Source organism: Urocitellus parryii, chromosome 5 (genome assembly GCF_045843805.1).
Source record: "Urocitellus parryii isolate mUroPar1 chromosome 5, mUroPar1.hap1, whole genome shotgun sequence".
In the NCBI taxonomy this organism is placed as follows: Eukaryota; Metazoa; Chordata; class Mammalia; order Rodentia; family Sciuridae; genus Urocitellus; species Urocitellus parryii.
Window position 1 is genome coordinate 102,416,998 of NC_135535.1, and position 22,756 is coordinate 102,439,753.

General features: G+C 35.8%; 1 protein-coding gene and 2 pseudogenes across 1 annotated transcript; 1 reads left to right on the top strand and 2 right to left on the bottom strand.

Moving 5' to 3' along the window:
• The window catches only part of LOC113201524 (antigen WC1.1-like), a 212,533-nt pseudogene that overhangs the window by 167,800 nt on the left and 21,977 nt on the right, over nt 1-22,756 (bottom strand).
• LOC144254828 (protein tyrosine phosphatase domain-containing protein 1 pseudogene) lies at nt 3,272-4,264 on the top strand (annotated as a pseudogene).
• On the bottom strand, nt 7,126-22,494 carry LOC144254829 (antigen WC1.1-like). Its single transcript, XM_077798397.1, has 7 exons — nt 22,431-22,494; nt 18,287-18,382; nt 18,167-18,199; nt 17,634-17,771; nt 17,261-17,356; nt 15,408-15,554; nt 7,126-7,244 (listed from the first exon to the last, which is right to left on the bottom strand). The coding sequence occupies exons 1-7, from the start codon at nt 22,492-22,494 to the stop codon at nt 7,126-7,128; spliced, it is 693 nt and encodes a 230-aa protein (XP_077654523.1).

Genomic DNA, 22,756 nt, shown 5'->3' on the forward strand with positions numbered 1-22,756 from the left:
ATACCTAAAAGACAAAATGAGCATACTACAGTGACTAAGCTATGGGAAGCCAGTCTGAAAGACCATGCCTTCCAGTCCTGAAGCATGAGGCTCTGAACAATCTTTGTGGCTTGGGTATTGATCCAGCTCAGATAGCAAGGACAGTCTTCAGGTGTAGGTGTACCCCTGGGGTTGAGTTACACTCACCTGCTCCCTTGTAGTCCTACCCTGTCTGCCCTTTCATGGATAGAACTTTCTAAGAATTCACATTCCTTGACTGTAGTTTTTATCACTGGTGAACTATCTTGACAAAATTATTTGAAAAAGTAAAAAGCATTATGAGCCAATATACTCATTGCCACCTTATTTCTGATAACCATTATATGTAAAATAGTGATCCTGTTGTCCTCTAAATTCATTTTCCTGTTTTTTATGGCATTTATTAACATCTGACATTTGTTTATTATTAGTCCCTCTCAGAACTCCTAGCATTTAAGCCCCAGGAGATTTTGCCTACTTTGATCAGTACAATATTTTCAGTTGATAGTTGTTAAATGAAGAAGTACTTCCAAAGATTCTGAAAAAGGGGAATTATTCTCAAAATCATGTTTTATTCATTTAATATAATAGTGTGAAACTATTAGAGACATTTTAAGAATAATAACATGGAGAACTATAAACCCTGAAATGATAAATTTAAAAAAGAGAAATAAATTCTTATGTCTACACAGCCTTGCAACACATGATGTTTTGATCCACACTGGATGGCATATATAATGGTGGTCCTATAATATTACAATGGAGCTGAAACATTCCTCTTGCTTAGTGACATAACTACACCATAGTGTAGCACATTACTCATATGTCTGTGCTGGTAATGGAGGAAATAATTCTAGTTTCTTGCCAGTCTTGTAAAAGTATAGCACATTAAATTGTGTCTAGTACATAATGCTTAATAATGATAATAAAGACTCTGTTACTTGTTTAGGTGTTTTCTCTACTATACTTCACCATTATTTTAGAATGTATTCCTTCTACTTATTAAAACATCTACTACATATTTATTGGTGCCTACTAAAATGCAAATGCTTAAGAAAATACACTGGAAAATAGGTGTCCTCCAAACTAAAATTGTTAGTAATTTTCCAGGTTTATATTTCTGTGTTCCTAAAAGCATTATGATCATCACCTTTAAGAAAAAAAAATAATTAAATGTGTCCAAAGACTTGGCTTTTGAAACCATGCTAATCTGATTAAAAGATTGGACACTAGTAACCTAAAATAATAATAAAAATAATCAGCAAACAAGTCAAATTTAACTGGGGGTTTATGTATTCCATCTGATTTTCAAAATTATTATACAAACTGGATTTGCTTTGCTTGTAATAATTTTGCTTTGTACTTGCCTTGTACAATAGCATAACCATTGTCTTTTGGTGTTTTGCAGAAGTGCCACAGCTACAAAACAACCTGGGTTAATTTGAGATAACCAAAGCTTACCTACAGGGTAGATAAAATATAATGCTGACCCTCAGTACTAATGCTGACCCCAATTAATGGGAAGGGATAACTGTAAAAATTATAGACTTTAAAGCTAAAACTATTACTTCCACTTCAAGAGTGGTAAAGGACCTTCTCAATGTTTTAAACCAAACCTTAGAGACTAAAGTCATGGAATTAAAATGAGTAAGGAAAGAGCTACCAATAAATAGGCCCTTGCATTCTAAAGTCATCCAGGATCCAGAGAATGACAAAACCCCACTAAAGGTTGTGCAAATCTGTGATGTCCTGATGTCCTGATCTGGGCGATCTTATTAAATCTTATTAAATTATTAAATTAAGTTAAATTTCTGCACAACAGGAATTTAATCAGTATACATTAGGCAAAGAGGAGTATTATTGAAGAGAGAAATGTCCCTGATACTTCCACGGGAAGTCAGGTATGGTCAGCAAGACCCTGAACCTTCTTGGCAGACAGCACAACGAATCAAGAAGATAAAGAAAACAAAAGGCTTTTCACAAGTTCCCAAGAGGGACCTTAGAGGAATCTCATGTGATCTTAATAGGAGATAGGAACAAGATCAATTTTTGACCAGTTTGCTCTTAAATACCTGTTGGAAAAGTTTAACCAAAATATAGCCAACATGGATGTATCAAAGGAAAGAATATTCTTTAAGAATATCTTATTTTAATATTACATGAGATGCACACTTGTGTCAGCCCTACCAAAAGTAAGTAGAGAGGCTATAGAGAAAGAGGTACGATGCATGAGTGTCAGATAAGAACTATCAAAAGAGATTCTGCTAAAATCATGTTTTCCCTAAATTAATTTAAGTCTAATCATGATTTATTTTTTTTAAATCCAAATTCTGAGATGTGTAAAGGGAAATAAAAACATTAAAGCTTACTTGCTAAACTTTTGGTTATAGCCAGTATTAAGACCAATCTCTGGTAAGTATATATCTTCTCCTACTGTTCAACCCTTGCCCTCTGAATCTTCTAATAAAGTCTGCATCTTCAAGATTACAACAATTATATGTTGAGAAGATGGTAACACAAATCTTCCAGCCAATTTCCACAACTGAGGCCAGTGTTTCTGTCAGTTCATGAAGAGGCCACAAAGGAGGAACTGAATACCACCAAGAACAAGGTAAAGAGCTCACAGTGGGTCCTCCCCCACAGCTGCAGCTTGAGATGACAGCACATCAACTTGCCCCTTAACTGTACCTTCTGAGAAATCTGACATAGACACACCAGATACAAAAGGACTGGAGAGTACACAGGGCCATTCCAGAGACATGTATAAACACAGATTTGCAGGTGTGCGGCCTGCCAAGGAGGATGTTGTCTATGTACTGGGCTGGACTTCTCTTCCCACTCTGAGCATCAGGGAGTGTCCTAGGAGGTCTCCTGTAGATCCTCAGGGGTAGCACCTCCATGGTAGCTGGCCCTTCCTGTCAGCCTGAGCCTCTTGGCCCTGGATGACGAACGAGAGCACTGGCTCAAAGGGCTTCGGATTCTGACAGTGACAACAAAGCTCCAAAAGAGACTGCCAAGGCTACAGGAGTCTTGACTCCAAATGAACAACCATATTCCATGTTGGTGAATAATAGTGGGTTTGCTGCAAACGTAAAAGGAAATCTAGTATATCCAACCCTGAAGTACACAAAAGTGGAAGGGGGAGTTCGGACATGTCATCCCTGGACACTGGTTTGTTCCATGACGTGTGGTGGTACAGCATGCGAATGTGAGAACCCAGCCTGCTGGAGTGAGCAGGAGCAAGACATTAAGGATGTTTCCTCATCCTGCATCACTGACAATACAGGAAGAAAAAGTAGCCATTTATTGTCACCCAGGGCTCAGCCACACAGGTATTTTAATAGCATGTTATTTAGCTTTTGCAACCAAAAGGACTGCTGACCAAGCAGTTATATTTGTGCAGGCCAAGTGACCCAATTCCAAACAAACCAGAAGACAACTGCTGTGTATTCAGGAAATTACTCACTTTCTGATTCCTCTCCCACATTATTTTCTCTTTCTGTGATCCCAAAGCACATACTGTCACATTAGTTCAGTACCTAATTTGCCAGCATAATCCACTTCATCGTTATGAGTCATGACATCTGAAACACAGGCCCCAAATTGTCCAACTGGTCTGAAAACAGGCCGGTGGTAATGAAGGTCATGTTGAAAGGTCATGTTGAACTCTCTGCTGAAATTGAAAAGACCATGTCTGAGATGATGACAATGTGGCTGGATGAAGAGTTAATGAAGCACAAGAGTGAGGCATCAGACCCATTTAACCCTACTGCACTGGTGGCAGAGTTTGCGAAATGGGATGATTCTTTCCAATGAGCAAGAGTTTGACCCCCTTTGGATGAGGCAGGATGTCCAGTGACCCATCTGAAAAGCTACAGTGACTCAGATTTAAAGAGGACTGAAACTCTCCTGGAGCAAGAGGAGACATCATGCCTGCCCAGGACATGCTGGGCCACAACCTCCAGCAGCAGAAGCCCATCAGACATTGTGGAGACTCACCATCTCCAGAACTAGAGTTCCAGAGGAGGCATTGGTTAGTACAACATTTTCTTTCTGGAGTCACTCTAAGTGTGGAGGTTTGAAAAGACTCAAGGATGATGAACCACCACTTGTTTGTAAGAGAGATATTCCAAAGGAAGTACAATGAAGTAAAACCTTCTCTGTGGGTATTTCACATTCGTGCAATCCTGGGGAATCAGTAAAGAAAACTTTGCAAATTTCAGGCATGCACCACTGCTCTGGGTGATGTGATTGCCTAAACTTATTTCTTGCAGGTCAAACTATCACCCAGTCCTTGAGCCCATAACTTTATTGAAATTAAATTAATATGTGGGAGTATCAAATCCAAGCCACAGAAAGGACACCAGCTTCTTCAGTAAAACTCATATTAATAAGATAATTTCAAACTCAAAATGGTATTACTCAGTTTTCAAGATTGAATTTCTGGGAAAGCAAGACTAATTTAAAATAAATAAAATTTTCCAACTCCTTCATTTCTGAATTATAGGTCTTGAACATCAGAAAATACTTTAGTAATTATGGGTCTTACTAACTCTAATGACAAATACTAACTTCAGTGTTGCTCCATATTGTTTAAATTTTCTTAGGAAATCATATCCAATGGCAACCAACAAACTCGCTAGACCACGCTGAAATGTCTCATTTTTCAAGTACCCACCCTAGTAAAGAAGGATAGGAAGTAGTTGCATTTTATCCAGACAGACATTAGATTATTGCCCACACCCCCCACAGAAAAGTGCTTGTCCTTGCCTCAATCAACCTCAAGTGGGCAAGTGACATCACAGAGCTTTTTATCAGCTCGTTTTCTTTTTTTTTTTTTTTTGACCAAAAATCAAACCAGCTGTTTGCTTTGTGTCCAAAATACTTGTTTCAAATTATAGAATAGTCGTGATTTGACCACAGCACTGCACATCTGAAACTCCAGGTACATTAGCTTGAAAGGAGATATGATCAGTTTATATACAAATATTGTGTTTATTGGAATAAAAGTGAAAAGAACAACCCAAAATAAAACAAAACACAGATTTATAAAAGAGTCTGATGTGTTTAGATATAGTTTGTTATTGCTGACAGTTGCTATTGCTCTTTCCTAGAATGACTGTAAGTGTATATCTAATGAGATCCAACAATGAAGGTAGACCTCCAAGTGTGGGGACTTCATTGTCTAAAGTAAGACCTTTGAAATTTCTAATATAGCTAAATGATTTTCAATTCTAAATTACATAATTTAATGAGAAGTTTTTGAAAAAAATAGCTGTACATATGGTTCATAAATTTCAGAATTATTTTATTTTATTTTTATTTATATATGATAGCAGAATGCATTACAATTTTTATTACACATATAGAGCACAATTTTTCATATCTCTGATTGTATACAAAGTATATTCACATCAATTCATATCTTCATAAATATACTTTGTATAATAATGATAATCACATTCCACTTTTAAAGAAATTTTATATTATGGTAAGAAAATACATTTTATTTTTAAGTAAAATATTCAAGTTATAAAAGTAAAGAAAACGAGATTCAGGTAGTCAAAGGTCAAATGCTTTCTCTCATATGATAAAGCTATAGAGAAATAAAATTCAAAATGGGGGATCCATGACAATAGAAGAGAGTTCAGTGGAGGAGTGGAAGAGAATTGAGGGGAACATTATAGGCACATGAAATGTGAGGAAGTGCAGGATGAAATTGACCAAATTATGCTAAGTACATATATGAATATACTAGAGTGAATTTATTCTTATACAAAGAATCAAAGAAAGAAAGAAAGAGAGAAAGAAAGAAAACAACAAAATATATGGGAGAATAGTAGGGTAGAGACAGGGGAGCAGGAGAAGGGAAGAGAGGAGGGAGAGTGGAAGTACTGTGGATGGTAATGGAGAAAACTATATTAAGTGCAATTGTGAATATGTGAAGATAAATCACAGTATTATGTATAACTATAATGCATTAATAAAAACAAAAGTGGCTGGGGCAGTAGCTCAGTGGCAGAGCACTTGCCTACCATGTGTGAGCACTAGGTTTGATTCTTATTACTACAGAAAAATAAATAAATAAAATAAAGCAATGCTGTCCATCTAGAACTACAAAAATATTTTTAAAAATGAAAACAAAAAAATCATTAAGGAAAAGAAAGGAATCACAAAAAAAGAGTAAATATAATCTTGGTTTAAACTTATTCAGTTAGAATGGAGATGTGGAAAAATTCATTTATTTGCAAGCAAATAACCAAATTTTGGAAAATTTGATATAGATGATAATGAGTCTCTAGCATTGAGAAGCTTACTCAGTCCTTTTCAACTCAAATAAATATGTAAGGATGGTTTGGGATGGGAATAATTTATAGTAAATACAGCCACTTAGAAATCTTTTGCAATTCTGATGGTTAGAATTATTGGCTGTTTAAACAAAGAAAACCAGAGAAAGGAGTAGAGAAGACAGCAAGAAAAACTGATACAAAAGAATAGAATTTAATGATTAATAGTGCAATTTATGGAGAAACATGAGATTTAGAGAGTTGTAAAATACCAAGAAAGGAGAAGAAAAGATTGGAGTAAAAGACTAATAGGCAGTAATTGAATCTATTTATTGATATTTTATAAAAATCATAAAGAATTAAAAGAAACAGCCATTTCATATCCACCTGATACTCCCCAATAACTCAATGTAGGTTTTAGTCAGCATGAATGGGATGTTTTTGAATATTAAGATAGGTGTTGCTAAGTTCATTTTCGTAAGACCGCATTCTTAGTTCAGGACTGCATTCCAGTTTTATGCTATTCAAGAGAAGAATAAACTTCTGTTCATCTAAAAGATCAAGTGTGTAGGGTGGGGGATCCTATGTGGGATCCATTCAGTTTGAACACTAAATTTTCAGAGCTTGCTGGCGGTTAATGCATTCAAATTAAGAAAATGACACTGGTATTTGAGGCTCAGCGTATTTATTGTAAATAAGAGAAACATGTAGAAACTTTCCAGTAATGAAGAAGACAGAGATCTCTTTTATCATCAAATGATATCATAAGAAGTTATCTGCAGACTTGGTTGCACAAAATACAAAATTACACAACAAACCACTACAAGGTGTTAGGCTCAACATCATCATATCCAGGGTCTTCTTTTCTCAGGACCAATAAGGATACTGTCTCTTCCATGTTAGAATTGTCAGCTTCTTTGAGAGACTGAGGAGAGATATCTGGAACAGTAAGAGAATCCTGGTTTTAGTAGTGACAAAACTACTAAAAACTACTCTGAGTCTTTTTGCAAAATGAAAAGACTAGTAGAGTGGCTAGAAAATATCTATGGGAAACTAGAACTTTAGTGGAAGGGTTAATAGAGCTATATCATATTGACTATATCCTGTGCAAATGTCTTGATTTGAACAATGAGAAGGAGAATGAGTTAAAAATGTTGAGGAGTGGTAATCACACCAGGCTGGTCTGATTCCTTAGGCACTCCAGGCAGAAGATGACATCTCTCAATTCCTCCATACCTCAATAACATACCACACTTTCTTTCACAGCATTCATGACAACATCTTGGGTCCAGATGTGAAAGAAGGGCAGCTTAACTAAACTCAATAATTACCTTTTCCCACTGACCACATGACCATGCACAAGTAGAAAGCCCACTTCTAAAATATGACAATATATGCTATTTCAAACAATAAGAGAATTACTCCTTCTAGCATGTGAAATTTCAATATCTCTATTTAAGGCTATTGTATGTTATGGATTAAAATGGGAAATGTTAATGACAATAATTGGTTACATGCTTCATTAAAATAAATTTTTAGCAATGCAAGGTTGGTTTAGCACATGCAAATCAATAAATGCAATCTATCACATAAATAGAATTCAGAATATGTTATATAATCAACTCAATAGATAAAGAAAACAACTCATTAACAAAATTTAGCATCCATTCATGTTAAAAATCTCGAAAACACCAGGGATAGAAGAAAATTATCTCACTCTTAGTCAAAGCTATACATGACAAACCCAACATCACATCAAAATGAATGATGAGAAAATAAATGCATTTCCTCTAAAATCTAGAGTAGGATAAGGATTCATACTCTTACCATTCCTATTGAATATAATTCTTGTAATAATAGCTATATCAATTAGACCGGAAGAGGAAATTGAAGGGATACAATGAGAGAAAAAAATTCAAATTATCTCATTTTTGCAGATGATATGATTCTATACATAGAATCTCTTTCATAAGAGTTTTAGAGTTGATTAATAAATACACCAAACATACAGGATAAACATACAAAAATTAAAAGTTTTTCTATATGCAAATAGTTAAAACAACCACAAAAAATGAAGGAAAGTATTCCTTTGAAAATAACCTGAAACAAAACAAAAACATGAAAATAAACCTAGCTAAGAAGTTGAAAGACCTCTAAAATAAAACCATAGAACACTGAAGAAAGAATTTAAAGAAGACTATAGAAGATGGAAAGGCATCTGTTGTTCTTCAATAAGCAGATTTATTATTGATAAAATGATTATATAACCAAAAGCAATCTATAGTTTCAATCAGTCCCAATTAAAATATTAATGACTTTCTTCACAGAACTGGAAAAATCAGTCCTAAAATTCATATGGAAGAATAAAAGATTTAGAGTATCCAAAATAACACTGAGAAAGAAGAACAAGGCTGAGGCATCACAATTTCCATGATGCAGAGCTCTACTAACAAAAATAAAATGGCATTTTTATAAAAACCAACATGAAAGTCAATGGACTAAAAGTCACAGAGATAAATGCACACAGATATAGTCATCTGATACTTGACAAAATCAGTAAAAACACACATTGGAGAAAAAAAAATGGATGTTATGGTTTGGATGTGATGTGTCTTCCAAAAGCTCATTGTGAGAAAATGCAAGAGGAGAAACAATTGTATTGTAAGAGCTTTGATGCAGTCATTGCATTATTCCTCTGATGGGAATTAACTGCCTGGTAACTGAAGGCTGGTGGGTTGTGGGTTGAGGGGGTGGGTCCATGAAGGCATGGCCATGGGGTATATGTTGTGTCCTAGAGAGTGGAGTCTGTCTCTTCTTCCTGATCACCATGCAGACTCCTTCCTTCTGTCACACTCTTCCAACATGACTTTCAGCCACACCTTGAGCTTCAATGAATGGAGCCTGCTGTTTATAAATAGATACCTTTGAGAACTTGAGCCCCTGCATAAATATTTTCTCCTCTACAGTTGTGCTGGTTGGGTCTTTTAGTCAAAGAAGTGAAAAGGCTGACTAAATGGACTTTTTAACAAACAGGAAAAAAATATCCATACAGAGAAGAATGAAAGGAGCTCCTTCTGTATCAACCTGCAAAAACATCAACCAAAATGGATCAGAGGCCTAGTAATTAGACAAGAATCTTTACAATTGCTAGAAGAAAGCATAGGGCCAACTCTCCAATACACAGGCACAAACAGCGTTTAATAAAACTCCCAAAGCTCAAGAAATGAAACCAAGACTCATTTGGGGCACCTTCAGATTTAAAAACTTGAAACAGCAAAGGAAACAAGATGTTGAAAAAAGAACCTGAAGAATGGGAGAAACTCTTGTCACTTATTCTTCTGACAGAGGATTCATATCCAGAATATGTAAACATCAAAATAACTCAAATAACCCAGTCAGTCAATGGGCAAGTGATCTAAACAGATATATATTTCTCAGAAGATGACATGAAAATGGTCAACAAATATATGAAAAAACTATTCAAAATTCTTAACAATAAAGGAAATGAAATAAAAAGTACACAGAGGTTTCATCTCACCCCAGTAAGAATGACAAGATCCAAGATAAATAATAACCATTGCCTTGTTTTAGGTTATTGTGAATTGAATAGTTTTCCTGATTTTAGTCTCAGCAGATTCATTAATGGAATATTGAAAAGGTATTGATTTTTTAAAAAAAAAATATTTACTTTTTTTAGTTGTAGTTGGGCACAATACCTTTATTTTATTTGTTTATTTTTATGTGATGCTGAGATTGAACCCTGGGCCTTGAATGCGCTATGCAAGTGTTCTACTGCTGAGGCACAACCCCAGCCTGAAAAGGTTTTGATATTTGAATGCCGATTTTGTATTCTACTTTCCTGAATTTGTATGTAAGTTTTAGAATTCTTCTGATGGAGATGTTTGAGTATACTACATACAGGATCCTTTCTTCAGGAAACAGATAATTTGGCCTCTTCATATTTGTATCTCTTTAATTTCTTCTCTTGTCTGATTGCTCTGACTTTAGTTTCAATAACTACATTGACTAGGAATGGTGAGAGTGAACATCCTTTTCTTGTTCCTGATTTCAGAGGAATAAGTTTTTCTTCATTCAATAGGAAGTTGGCTTTTCATTTGGTATACATAGCCTTTAAATGTTGAGGTAAGTTCTTTCTATCCCTAATTTCTTCAGAAGTTTTAACATGAATGGGAGCTAAAATTTATCAAATGTTTCTTTTTCTTTATCTATTGAACTGATCATGTGATTCTTATCTCTAGATGTATTTTTTCGAGAATTAAATTTATTGATTTGCATATGTTGAACTATACTTGCATCCCACTCACATGAAACCCACTTTTTCATTCTGTACTGTCTTGTTAAAGTGTCTTTGAATGTGCTTATTAATATTTTATTGAATTTTTTTGTATCTGCTTCATTCAGGGACATTGTTCTGTAGCTTTCCTTCCTTGATGTGTCTTTGTCTTGTTTTGGTGTAAGAGTAATACTGGCTTTATAGAATAAATTTGGAAGTGTTTCCTTCTTTTCTATTTCATGGAATAATTTGAGGAAGATGGGCAAAATTTCTCTCTTAATAATTTGATAGGTCTTTTTTGTTGGAGGACTTCTAATTGCTGCTTCAGTATCATTGCTTGATATTGGTCTGTTTAGGTTTTCTATATTTTGCTGGTTTGATTTCTACCTAGAAATTGGTTAATATCTTCTAGATTTTATGGTTTTAGTATAAATTTTCAAAATAGTTCCTAATGAGCCTCTAGACTTCTGGAATTTTTGTGATGATATCCTTTTTTCATCTCTAATTTTGTTGATTTGGGTCTTCTCTCCCTTTTAGTTATTTTAGCTAAGGAGAGATCTGTACTAACAAAAGCAGCATGATACTGGCATCAAAACAGACCTGAAGGTGAATGCAATGGAATAAATAATGCAATGGAATAAAAAACACAGAATAAACTCAAATAGATATTTTCATCTGATACTTGACAAAGGAACAAAAAACTTACATTGGAGAAAAGAGTCTTTTTTTAAAAAAAAATTGTGCTTGGAAAACTGGATATTTGTATGTAGAAGAATGAATCTAGTTCCCTGTCTCTCAACCTGCACAAAGGTCAACTAAAATGAATCAAAGACCTAGAAATTAGGCCAAAAACTTTGTGACTGACAGAAGAATATAGGCTTACTATTCCAACATATTGGCACAGGCACCTTATCAAGACCCTGAAAGCTCACGAAATAAAACTAATAATCAACAAGTGGGATGGTATCACTTAAAATATTTCTGCACAGAAAAGGAAATAAGAGAATGAATAGAGAGCCTATAACATGGAAGAAAATTTTTGCCAGCTATTCTTTTGACAGAGGATTAATATCCAGAATATAAAAACATCTCAAAAAGTTTACAGCTAAGAAGCACTTAATCGAATTAATAAATGGACAGTAAAGCTAAACAGGTATTTTTCAAAAGAAATAATACAAATGACAAAGAAATATATGAAAAGCTGCTTAACATCTATACCAATCAAGGGAATGCAGATCAAAACTAAATTTTTATGTCATCTGAACCCTGTTAGAATGGGAATCATCAAGAATATATATAATAGTAAATGCTGGAATGGATGTGGGGAAAAGTACTCATTCATTTTTGGTGGCACTGCAAATTAGTACAGCCACTTTGGAAAACAGTATTAAAGATTTTTTAAAAGACTAGGAGTAAAACAACTTCATTATTATATCCCTCCTTGGTTTTATCCAAAGAATTAAACTAAGCATACAGGAGTGATATTGGCATATTAGTATTGATGGAAGCACAATTTACAATAGCCAAGTTATGGAAACAGCCTGGGGGCCTGTCAGCTGATGAATGGATATAGGGAATGTGGCAAAATTTTACTCAGCCATAAAGGAGAATTAAATTATGGTATTTGCATATAAATGGCCAGAACTGGAGAACATGATACTAAATAAAATATACCAAACTCAGAAAGTCAAAATTGAATTTCCTCTCTTATATGCAGAAGTTGGAGCAAAATAAGGCATGAAGGAGAAAAAGGGGGTATAATTCTGGATTAAAGATGACTCATGAAAGAAAAAGAGAGATCAGTGGAAGAGAGTAAGGGAGTTGATGCAAAGGGAGAAAAGATGAGAAAAAGGAGGAACTGTGGAATGAAATCGACAAATTACGTTAAACATAAATATAGCATGTTAAAGTACATGTGTGTATGTGTATATAATTGTAGATATATATCACTATTTTATTTAAAACTACAAATTAACAAAAAGGAGATAAATAAAGGAAGGGGAACAGAAGAAGGGAGAGGAATAAAGTGGAATACGGGGAATTAAAATGGAGAAAACTTTATTTTGTGGGTATATAAATAGTTCAAAATGAACACTATTATTATGGAGAAATATAATGCACTGATAAAAAATAAAAAATTCAGTAAATAAATGTTGGTGAGGATGTGGGGATAAAGAAATACACACACATTCAGGGTGAGAAAGCAAATTAGTATGACAACTTTGTAAAGCAGTATGAAGATTCTTTAAAATAACAGGAATGCAGCTACCATATGACTCTGCTATTCCACTTGTTGATATGTATCAAAGAGCTGAAATCAGCATAAAACCGTGATACAGGTATATCAGTCTTTATAATAGCTGAGTTTATAGTGACCTAGTTATGGAACCAGCCTAGGTGTCTCTTAGTGAATGAATGAATAAAAAAATTACACACACACACACACACACACACACACACACACACAATACCCACAAACACATATAATAGAGTTCTATCATGAAGAAACATTAAATTATATCATTTCCTGGTAAATGGGTGGAACTGGAGAAAATCATGCTAAGTGAAATAAGCTCAGGATGATAAGACTTTAAGCTTTTCTCTCATGTGCAGAATCTACATAGAAGTAAGAAATAAAAGAGAAGATATTATGAAAATAGAAGCAATAACAGTGGATTAGAAAGGGGTTGAATGGAGGCATGATGGGGACAAATGTATAGGATCTCTGAAATGAAATTCTCCACATTATGCTCTCTGTGTGCTTGAATATATCACAATGAATTCTACTTTTATGTATTGCCAGGGTCCTGCCCTAGCGGGGTCCAAGGAGTCCTAAAGGATGAGTGGCATCGGCGAAAAGATGAAACAGGAGTTGGTCTGTTGGAGCAATCTCCAGAGAGAGAGAGCTCTAATGCAGCTTTCTCTGGATCATCTTTTATTACAATTTTTCTCATCATTAGAAATACAGAATGTGTCATTGATTATACAATTTAAAACTTTTGCCAAGACATGATATTTCCTTAACCATAATTAGGGGTACAAAAAATGTAACATTAATTTACATTTTTCCAGGATGTGACCTTTAGTTATTAAATTATTAAAAGTACAGAATCATTAATAAAATACATCACTAATTTGCATTTTTCAGGTTTTCCCAAGATTTACTATTTTCCCCAAGATATGCTATTTTCTTATTAACTAATGCCAAACTATGTAACCAGACTCTAAGTCTCCTAACCTATCATTAACCTTTAAGTTTAAAGTACACCTTTACTTTATTTCTAATCTAAAATTCCTATCCAAAGATGTCCCCTTAAATCTTATAGTTAAAATATTCTAAAATTTATAAATCATTCTTAAAACATATCAGAAACCCATACAACTAAGAACTTAAGAATCTCTAAACCCCAAAATCTAAATAGAATAATATTTCTAACATTATTCTAAAAATATATCTTATAAAGCTACTTTAATTAATTCCTAAATTTATTCTCATAAAACTGGTTGAGCTGCTTTCTCAAAGAGTTTCTTTGTTTCTCAGTCAAGGTGCACTAGTTCTCATATCTTTATAATCTTTCTCAATAGAAAGTAAGTTCTAAACATCAGTCCACTTTCCACCAATATTAACTATGCTCATCTTAAATTCCTATGTAAAGTAAAAAAGGGTTTATAAAAAGAGAAGAATAATCTTTATATGTTTCAACTTTCCTAAGTGTATAATATAACTTTCCTCAATCTAGAATGAAACTACATATGGTGGGCTTTGTAAAATAAGCAAAATAATTAGGTTTTCTAAGAGGTTGGAAATATGAGCTTGGGTTCTAGTTGATATATTCAGTGTGGTGCCTAAAATTCTCGTGACCTTTCAGAGGATGATTGTTGTCCATTGTCAGATTTGTCCTCAATGTACTGAGATAGAAGAACAGCCTTCTACTTTGTCCTTGATATGCTGAGGGGTAGCAGAACAGCCTTCAAGGCATGAACTACCTATTATGTTCTAGCCATCTGAAATTTAATTTGTTTGGCATTTAACATACTCATGCCTCCTGTCAGGAACATAAGCATGAAAATGAAAAGTCCCAATTACATAAAAAAAGGGTCTCATGGTTTCAGTTTCCCACCAACCAGTGCAGCTTTGCCAGCATTCATCTTCACTGTGACCCTGCCAAGACAGTGGGAGAGCAGCTTTGCCAGCACTTATTCCCACTGTGACTCTGTCAAGACAGTGAGTGGTGGATCACCTTCACCAATGTATGAATGTAATGTTCTCACTACAAAAACATTAAATACATAGAAGGCAGACCTGTTGATAAAGAGGAGGTAATCAGGGGGAAGGAGGAGGGAAAGGGGAAGTACTAGATATTTAAATGGTGCAAATTATGTTATATGTATTTATGAATATGTAAAAATTAATGCCACTATTATGAATAATTATAATGCACTAATAAAAACACTAAAATTCTCTCCAAATTACTTCTCACATGTTTAAAGACAACCATACTTGATGTTCAAAAAGAGGTCTTGGTTTGCTGTGTGAAAATTGGAACAAAACCACAAAGTCTCTGCAGCTCATACAGACATGTCTGAATCCCAAGGGCAGTAAGTGCAGACAGAGGACACAATATTTACCTCCTTTCATAATAAATAAAAGAGTTTCAATAAACAGAAAAAGGGAAGAGAATGCATCATCTTGGTTTACAAGGCTACTTAGAATCTTATAGTAAAGGAAAACTGATCATTGGTATGTCCAAATCCATCTTTACCATGATAATAATGCAAGACCACTGGAGAGATAGTAATCCACTTACCTGTCTGTGAACACCTGGCACCACCTCCCTCTTCTGGGAAAAAATTATTCTCCCTCATTCCAAAGGAAGAAGGAATTTCAGGAACAGGTAACTCTTCAACATCATCATAACCACTGGTTGTGGCAACTGCATGTTGTCCTCCAGGTTCTGAAAACAGGGAATAAGGAGGAAGAGAGAGATATTTCTTAGTCTTGGTGATGTCTTCAATCTGTGCTAATGAAGAGATTCTATGAGATTCTCATAGCTGAGAAATATAGGTACCATATTCCAAGGCTGTCCCAAAGGCATACATTTGATATCCATATTCTTAGATCATGTAAATCATCTAAATATTTCAGTGTGTGAAATTCAATAATATTTTACTAACATGCCATGCCGAAAACATCAATAAAACTTATGCTGTAATTCTGATGCACTCTATTCAGGCCTATGATTAAGGGTTGGAAAATATGTACATATCAGAGATTTAGGGTGATTTCATCAGGACTAAGGATAACCCAGGCTGTTCATATGGCCTCTGAGGCAATGGAGACACAGAAGAGAAGCCTGGCTTTCTCTCTCCCACAGATAGGCTGTTCTACCAATTTGAATCCCAGGAGGCATGGGTTTCAACCTCCTCTAGTGCTTTGCTGTCCTTAAGATTTAATTTTAAAGAGCACTCCTGGACATGTCTCATCCTAGGAACTCTCCATTTTTACCACTTGGGGAAGATCCATGATGTCCTCCTTTCTTAGGTCATTTTTAGAGAAGCTCTTCCAATGATTGATAAGCACAGGCATCACATACACTCCTTGTGTTCTAGTGATTATAAAGGTCTTTTTTTTTGTCTTTGTATTCCATAAACCACAAAATAGTCCAAATATCCCTGTATTTCAGGTCAAATCTATATGTCCTCTTTCACCATAGAATTTGTGAGATGATGGAGTTCAAATGTTCCTTTTAAAGTTATGTCCTTGGATTTTATAATTATATATATTTGACGTGTGTCTGTGACCGTATGGAAGTATCTATGGAAACCAACAGACTAGAATCTCTTCTTTCCTTTTCTGTATGACAGAGTGGATGGAGAGAAAAAGTAGTTGTGACCCTGAGGGAAGAGATCCTTCCCATCCTAATCATAGAAAGCTCTTCTCAGAAGATAAACTCCTGCTCACCCCCACCATCCAGGGGAAGACTTGTCTCTACTACCTGGGGCAGGTTCAGCGTCTCCATTCTCCTCATTGTCCCCTGTGTAATAGGGTAGCTTAGTTGCTGAGCCATCATCAGATATGTTTCCTAGTAGGGAGAAAACATGGTAGACAAACACAGGAGGAGGTCCAATGTCATGGTTCAGAAAAAAATTGAAGCTTTATACTTGTAGAGAGAGGGCTTAGAGCTTCTGCCTTAGAAGAATGCTGATAATTGTTTTAGTGGTCCAGAAATATTCCTAAAAGATCTTGTTCTAAATGGTTGGTCCTCAGGTTGGTGGTATTTGAAAAGGTAGAACCTTTAAGGTGTGAGAACTAGTAGGAGGAATGAAGTTGTTGGGTGCATCCTCTTGAAAAGGATTGTAGGATATTAAACTCTTCTTTTTTCTTTTAATTTTCCGGTCACCATGAGGTGAGCATCTTTGCTCCACCACATGCTTCCAGAATGATAGGCTGCCTTGCACAGGCCAAAAGCAGTAAAACATCTGCAAATGGAAGCCAAATCAAACTTTCTTCTTTATAATTTGATTATCTCAGGCGTTTTATTTCAGTAATTGAAAGCTACCAAATATGCCATATGAGGTTGGGTTAGTCATTATCTTTGCTTATTAAAGATTCCCACACTGATAGCAAACTCATGCAAACAAAGGAGGCTATGGAACACACCTGGGCTGTTCAGCAGGTTCTCCTTCTCTGGATTTATGGTGTAATCTATCTCCTGGTACAGGACCTCATCAACAGCATCTTCAAAAGTGGATAAGACTATGGAAAGCAGAATGAGTTCAGACATTGCTCCCGGAAATCTTGCCCTTACCAACAGACAAAATCTTCTTTGATGCACACTCTAGGAGACACTTCTCTGGGCTTCCAAGGTCCCTTTCTTTAGCTTTGTGATCCATTTGGATAGAACTAGATTTCTTCTCACCTGGATCTTAGACCCAGTCTCCACTAGCACTGTCCACATGGGAAATCATCACATATACAATTGGCCCAATATTATCTGTGCATACTTTCAGGTCACCATATTCCCAAGTCCTACCTTGGCGTTTTGCTCTCCATCTTAGCAGTTGAGTTCCCATTATGATAAGCACAAAAAAGAGAAGGGCTCCCAGGATCATGCAGAGGATCCAAGGTAAGGAGAAGATTCCAGGGACAGGGGTTGAGGCTGAACTGGTACCTGAAGAAGAAAAAGAGTCATGAGTCTTTAGAGAGGACCATAAGCTCAGGAGAACCCAGTTATCCTGATCATCACTTGAGTCCTCAGGACCATGAATTCCCTAGCTCAGTAATTATAGATATGCCTGAATCCCAAGATTTTAACACCCTGGATCCTGCTCTGGGCTATGTCAACTATATTCTGAGCCTGGTTTTAAGAGATTTCTATAAAGTGAGTGTGGGTGCGGTTTTGGAGCTGTCTGACTGCCACAACTTAATACAAGATATGGCTTCTTCTAACACCTGATCATCAGGCCTACTGTAATATGATCAGAATTGTGTAGATTCCATAGTGAAGAACACTGAAAATCTGCCTATCTCCTCCATTACCTGGTTAAGAGCAAAACAACCACTTACTTTTCTGGGTGGTGAGAGTTGTTGTCCTTTCACCTGGGGAGAAGAGAAGGAAAATGGAATCACTGCAAAGTGTTGGTCTGGGAATGTCACTGGGTCCCATCCACCATCACTGGCACATACTTCTGTTCATGATGCCAGGAGATTGGGCACAGGCTTCCAGAGCCAGAGGGAATCCTTTTGGTTGCAAACACACTCCTTCAACCCTGGCACAGAACACTGAAAATCACAAACATTGAAAGTATTCATTTAAATTAATTGAAGTTATTCTTTTAAGTGACTTAAAAGTATTTTTTACATAAATAAAGCAACTAGATTTCAGAGAAAAGTTAATAAGTGGACAATAGTTAGCTGGTAAGATAGAAACATTTTCAAGAAAAGATAATACACTGAGAAAAATTAATACATAGAGGTAAAATAGAGCCAAGCAAAACTAAACAAAAGAATACATATAAGTGAAAAATAACACAGAAAAAACACACATGACACTTGTCCTAAAACACCATCATGGATATGCATTTTCCCCATTATTGTGTCAAACTCCTACACTATACTGAGAACATCTCTAGAAATGATGGCAGGATCTCTCTTGGGTAGTTGCTTACTTCAGAACTGGATGTCTGTTTCTCAATATGTGGGGTCTATTGTAAGAAAAAAATCATCATTACCTAATCTTATTATTTATTATCCCTTCAGCCTCTACAGGGAAAAGGAAAAAAATAAGGTGAGGAAAGGGAGAAAAAAGAAAAGTGCAAGCATTTGCTTTTGAAACATTTATCATCATTTGTCATCTCATCCTCCCTGGATTTTAGGCAGTTCCTAGCATAGATTTGTGGGCTTTGTTCTTTTTTTTATTTTTGAGCTTCTGTATATTCTTTGACTTTAGTTTAATGGTCAAATAATAAAAAAAACAGTGTTTTTTATCAAGATATGAAATGCCAATTGAAAACAATTGCTCCTACTAAGTAATATGACTATATCTGTTCAAAAAAATAGATATCCGATGATCTTGCAACCATTGGAAGTCATCTTGTAGTAATAACATACTAGTATGTAGTGTTACAAGTGCAAGGAAATTTGTTACAATATTGGTTTTAGAAGGGAAAATAGAAAACAATTATAAATAAATAGCAAAATGATTATGCAAGCTGTAACACTAATCTCTTAAGACTGTAAAATTATGGAGCTGTTTTACAAAACAGTGAGCTCTACATGAGGAATAGCCATAATATACTGTTAAGAAAGCCAATGTAACAATAGTAAGTATGATACAAGCCCAACATTGTAAAACCAAATAAAAAGATACTATAAGATAAATGCTTTTATCACGTTATGAGTTTAGATAGAATTCCATGAAAATGGAGGACTGGGAAAAGAGTAAATACCAGTCCATTAATCCTATTTACATCAGGGGAATAAGAATAGACAAGGGTTATGCAACGTCACTAATGTACCTTTTATATTTTAATATGTCTTCCTTGATTTCAATGAGTAATTAAGGTTTTGGTAATTCAGTGTAATAGAAAAGATTTTGTTTAATTCTACACGAGAAATAAACTAGAGGGAAAAATGTAAATCCCCTAGTGTCAAATATGTGGCCTATTCTGTGAAGAGAGCAAAAAATATAACACAGCATAAGAGAAGGTGGGGTGGACATCCCTTTATGCCTCCAGTGCTCTTTGCCCAGAGAGATAACATTACTCATTCCCTGGAGTTCCTCGCATGGTGAGGGTCTTTAGAGTTACTTAAACTTAGACTGAACCCAAACCCAAGCAATAGCAATCTGCACACTTGAGTCACATCCTTGACCCCTGAAGTGGCTCACAGTCTCCTCCCTATTCCATGGGAAGCCCTTCAAAGTCTGATAAAAATAAAATGTCAACTCTTCCCTGGCATTTCTTCAAACTATGGTAATTACAAACTGCTGAGACATGGTTTCCAGTAGTTTCTGCATCTGTGAGCCACAGAGAAATTTGCCAGTGTCACTTCCAAAGGCAAATCACCTGCTACACAGCAACACATTAATCAACTTGGTAATCAAATGAGCATATTTCCAGCATTAGATAGACATTATGTTATGGAAGACAAAGACCACTAATGATTGTTGGAGAGTCCAAGCAACAAGTGATCTTTCCTGAACTAAGATGAGGGTAGGAAGGAAAGAGTAAAAGGATGTAGGATGTGGTTGCTGATAGAAGCATAGAACTTGCTACTACATTGGAACTGGTGAGAGAGAGTGAAATGAAGATGTGAATGTAGACTGAGAATAAGTAACTGAGCAACAACAGTGGCATTAACAGAGATGGAGAATAGAACAAGGAGAAAAAGGTAGAGGCAGGGCTTAAAGGGGTGGAATACAGTGCTCTTCTTTGAAAATTAAATTTGAGCTGCCCATTATATATTCAAGTGAGGGTCTATTAGCAATGAATTGTATGAGTTTGGATTTAAGGGCAGAGACCAGGTATAAAGGTTTATATTGGGAACTGCCATAGAATGATATCATCTATAGCCATGGACTCCAATGAGATAAGGGAAGGAAAAGAGCTAAGGAAGAATACGGAGTCTAAAATTTAAATATTGAACAAAGAATCTGCAAGACTCTAAGAATAATAATCAGTAAATTGGAGTGACCATGAGGACAAACAACAACAACAACAAAAAAAAGATAGACAGCTGAAAGTTTCTATTTTCCAGTGAAGTTTGAGGGAAGAACATTTATGTGTATGATATGGTTTAAATAGCAATGAGGGGTAGATCAGGGAATTTGTAAAATGTCATGTTAGAGAGAGAGCAAGAGCACATGTGAGAGAAGCACACTACAATATGGGGCCAGTGTGGAGGATCCATCACAGATTGGATCACAAATTCAAAAGACTAGCAGGATAATTTCACATTATAACAAGATACAGTACTTTTCAGTGACTCATCAGTCCTTGCCTAGTCTAGAGCAGGCATCAAAGAGTTAGGTAGTTGACTCAACTATTCTTGTCTTAAAAGATAAATAATAGACCAGGGAATTGAGTGAACTTGAAGGGAGAAGATTATAATGGGCATCAGATTGTCTAATCAGGGTAAGAAGAACATGTGCAATCATGAGGAGAGTGGAAAGATAAAAGCTGATAAGGGACAACATTTGTAATATGCATGAGGATGAAATATCTGGAAAAGGAGTGTCAAAAATATGCACCACATGGAGAAGAGGCAACAGTCAGTGAAAGAACAATGAAAACAAGGTGTCAAGCTGGACAGTTAGTGATGGTCAATAGTGTGGCCAAACAGAGAGATGGTATGCAAGTTAGTAGAGTGATTCAAAGGGAGAAATTCAGGAATTCAGAGGCCAAGATATTATCTCAGTTGTGTTCAAGGCAGCACCAGGAACAGGAGACAGAGGAGCCTGGTGAGCCTGGTACTGCAGCCTTCCTGTGTGATGGGGTGTGACCAGGCTGGAGAGTGACACCAACAGATGTGGTAGCTAATGCCACCTCATGGAGCAAATTCCAAGTAGATTGTATGGAGAAAAAAATGAAAGAAATTGTTGAAAGTGACAAAGGAATCCATGTATGTATTATACGTCAAATACATTCTGCTGTAATGTATGACTATAAAAAAAAGAAAGAAAAAAAAAGAAAGTGACAAAGGAAAGCAAGAATATTTTTATTCTAATTTTTGGCCCAGAAATATTCTTTCGAAAGGAAAGCATAGAGCCTCCAAATGATAAAGATATCATTGTTTTGAGGATTACCAGGTATTTTTTTTATCAGAACATGAAACTGAAGCACACATTAGAGGTTTTAAGAAATTGGAAGACAATAGCCTCCAATTCCCAACAGTCCCCATAGAATGTTTTCTGAGAGAGGGATGAAGTGGCTCAGTTGCAGTAGTATATGGATAAAGGCTCAGAGCAGGCAGTATCATCCAGGACCTCTGGAACTGTGAGGAGAGGAATTCAAGGAGAAAATAAGGGGCTACTAGAACCCTCATCTCACAGTAATTTGCCGTTAACAAACAGCTATTCAACAGAATTGGTATTGGGGCCATTCCATGGAGAGGAGTTGAACTCTTCTTATCCATCCAGATAATCAGGCATCACTCTCCCCAGCTTCTTCCTATTCTGCTTATGATGAGATTTTGTCAGTACCTCCAGGTCACCAGGCTTCTCACACCTTAGGATTTACACTCACCAAATGCTCTTTTTACTTTCTTCATTTGACATCTACTTCCTTCATTGGTCTCAACCTAAATGTTATTTCTCTCTTCCTCAAATTACCCATTTCCTCAGCACCTTCCACGTCTTCATAACACTCACATTTCTGGCTGGTGTGTGTCGTCATGCTGAAGGATAAACTCCATAAGGATAGGGAGAGTATTTTCTTCTTTTCTCTCCTCCTCATGCCTCGAATTAAGATGCAACTCACTCAATTACTTATCATCAACAATCTGAACTGAGAGTTTGTCTGACTGATGTAGATGGATTTCAGAGTAAAAGACCATGAACTCAAAGATAACCCACTAGTATTGGATACCCCAAGTATAACCCTCTAGAGTGTATGGAGTGGATGAAGTGCTTACTTCTAACATTAATTTACACATGTA

Bases quoted from the DNA above. Each gene is read 5' to 3' on its own strand.
- LOC144254829 (XM_077798397.1), bottom strand. From the start codon at position 22,494: ATGACGACACACACCAGCCAGAAATGTGAGTGTTATGAAGACGTGGAA. The intron at 17,772-18,166 runs GTAAGTGGTTGT...TTTCTTCTTCAG, and splicing joins AACTCTCACCACCCAGAAAA to GTACCAGTTCAGCCTCAACC. The intron at 17,357-17,633 runs GTAGGACTTGGG...TGCTTTCCATAG, and splicing joins ATGGAGAGCAAAACGCCAAG to TCTTATCCACTTTTGAAGAT.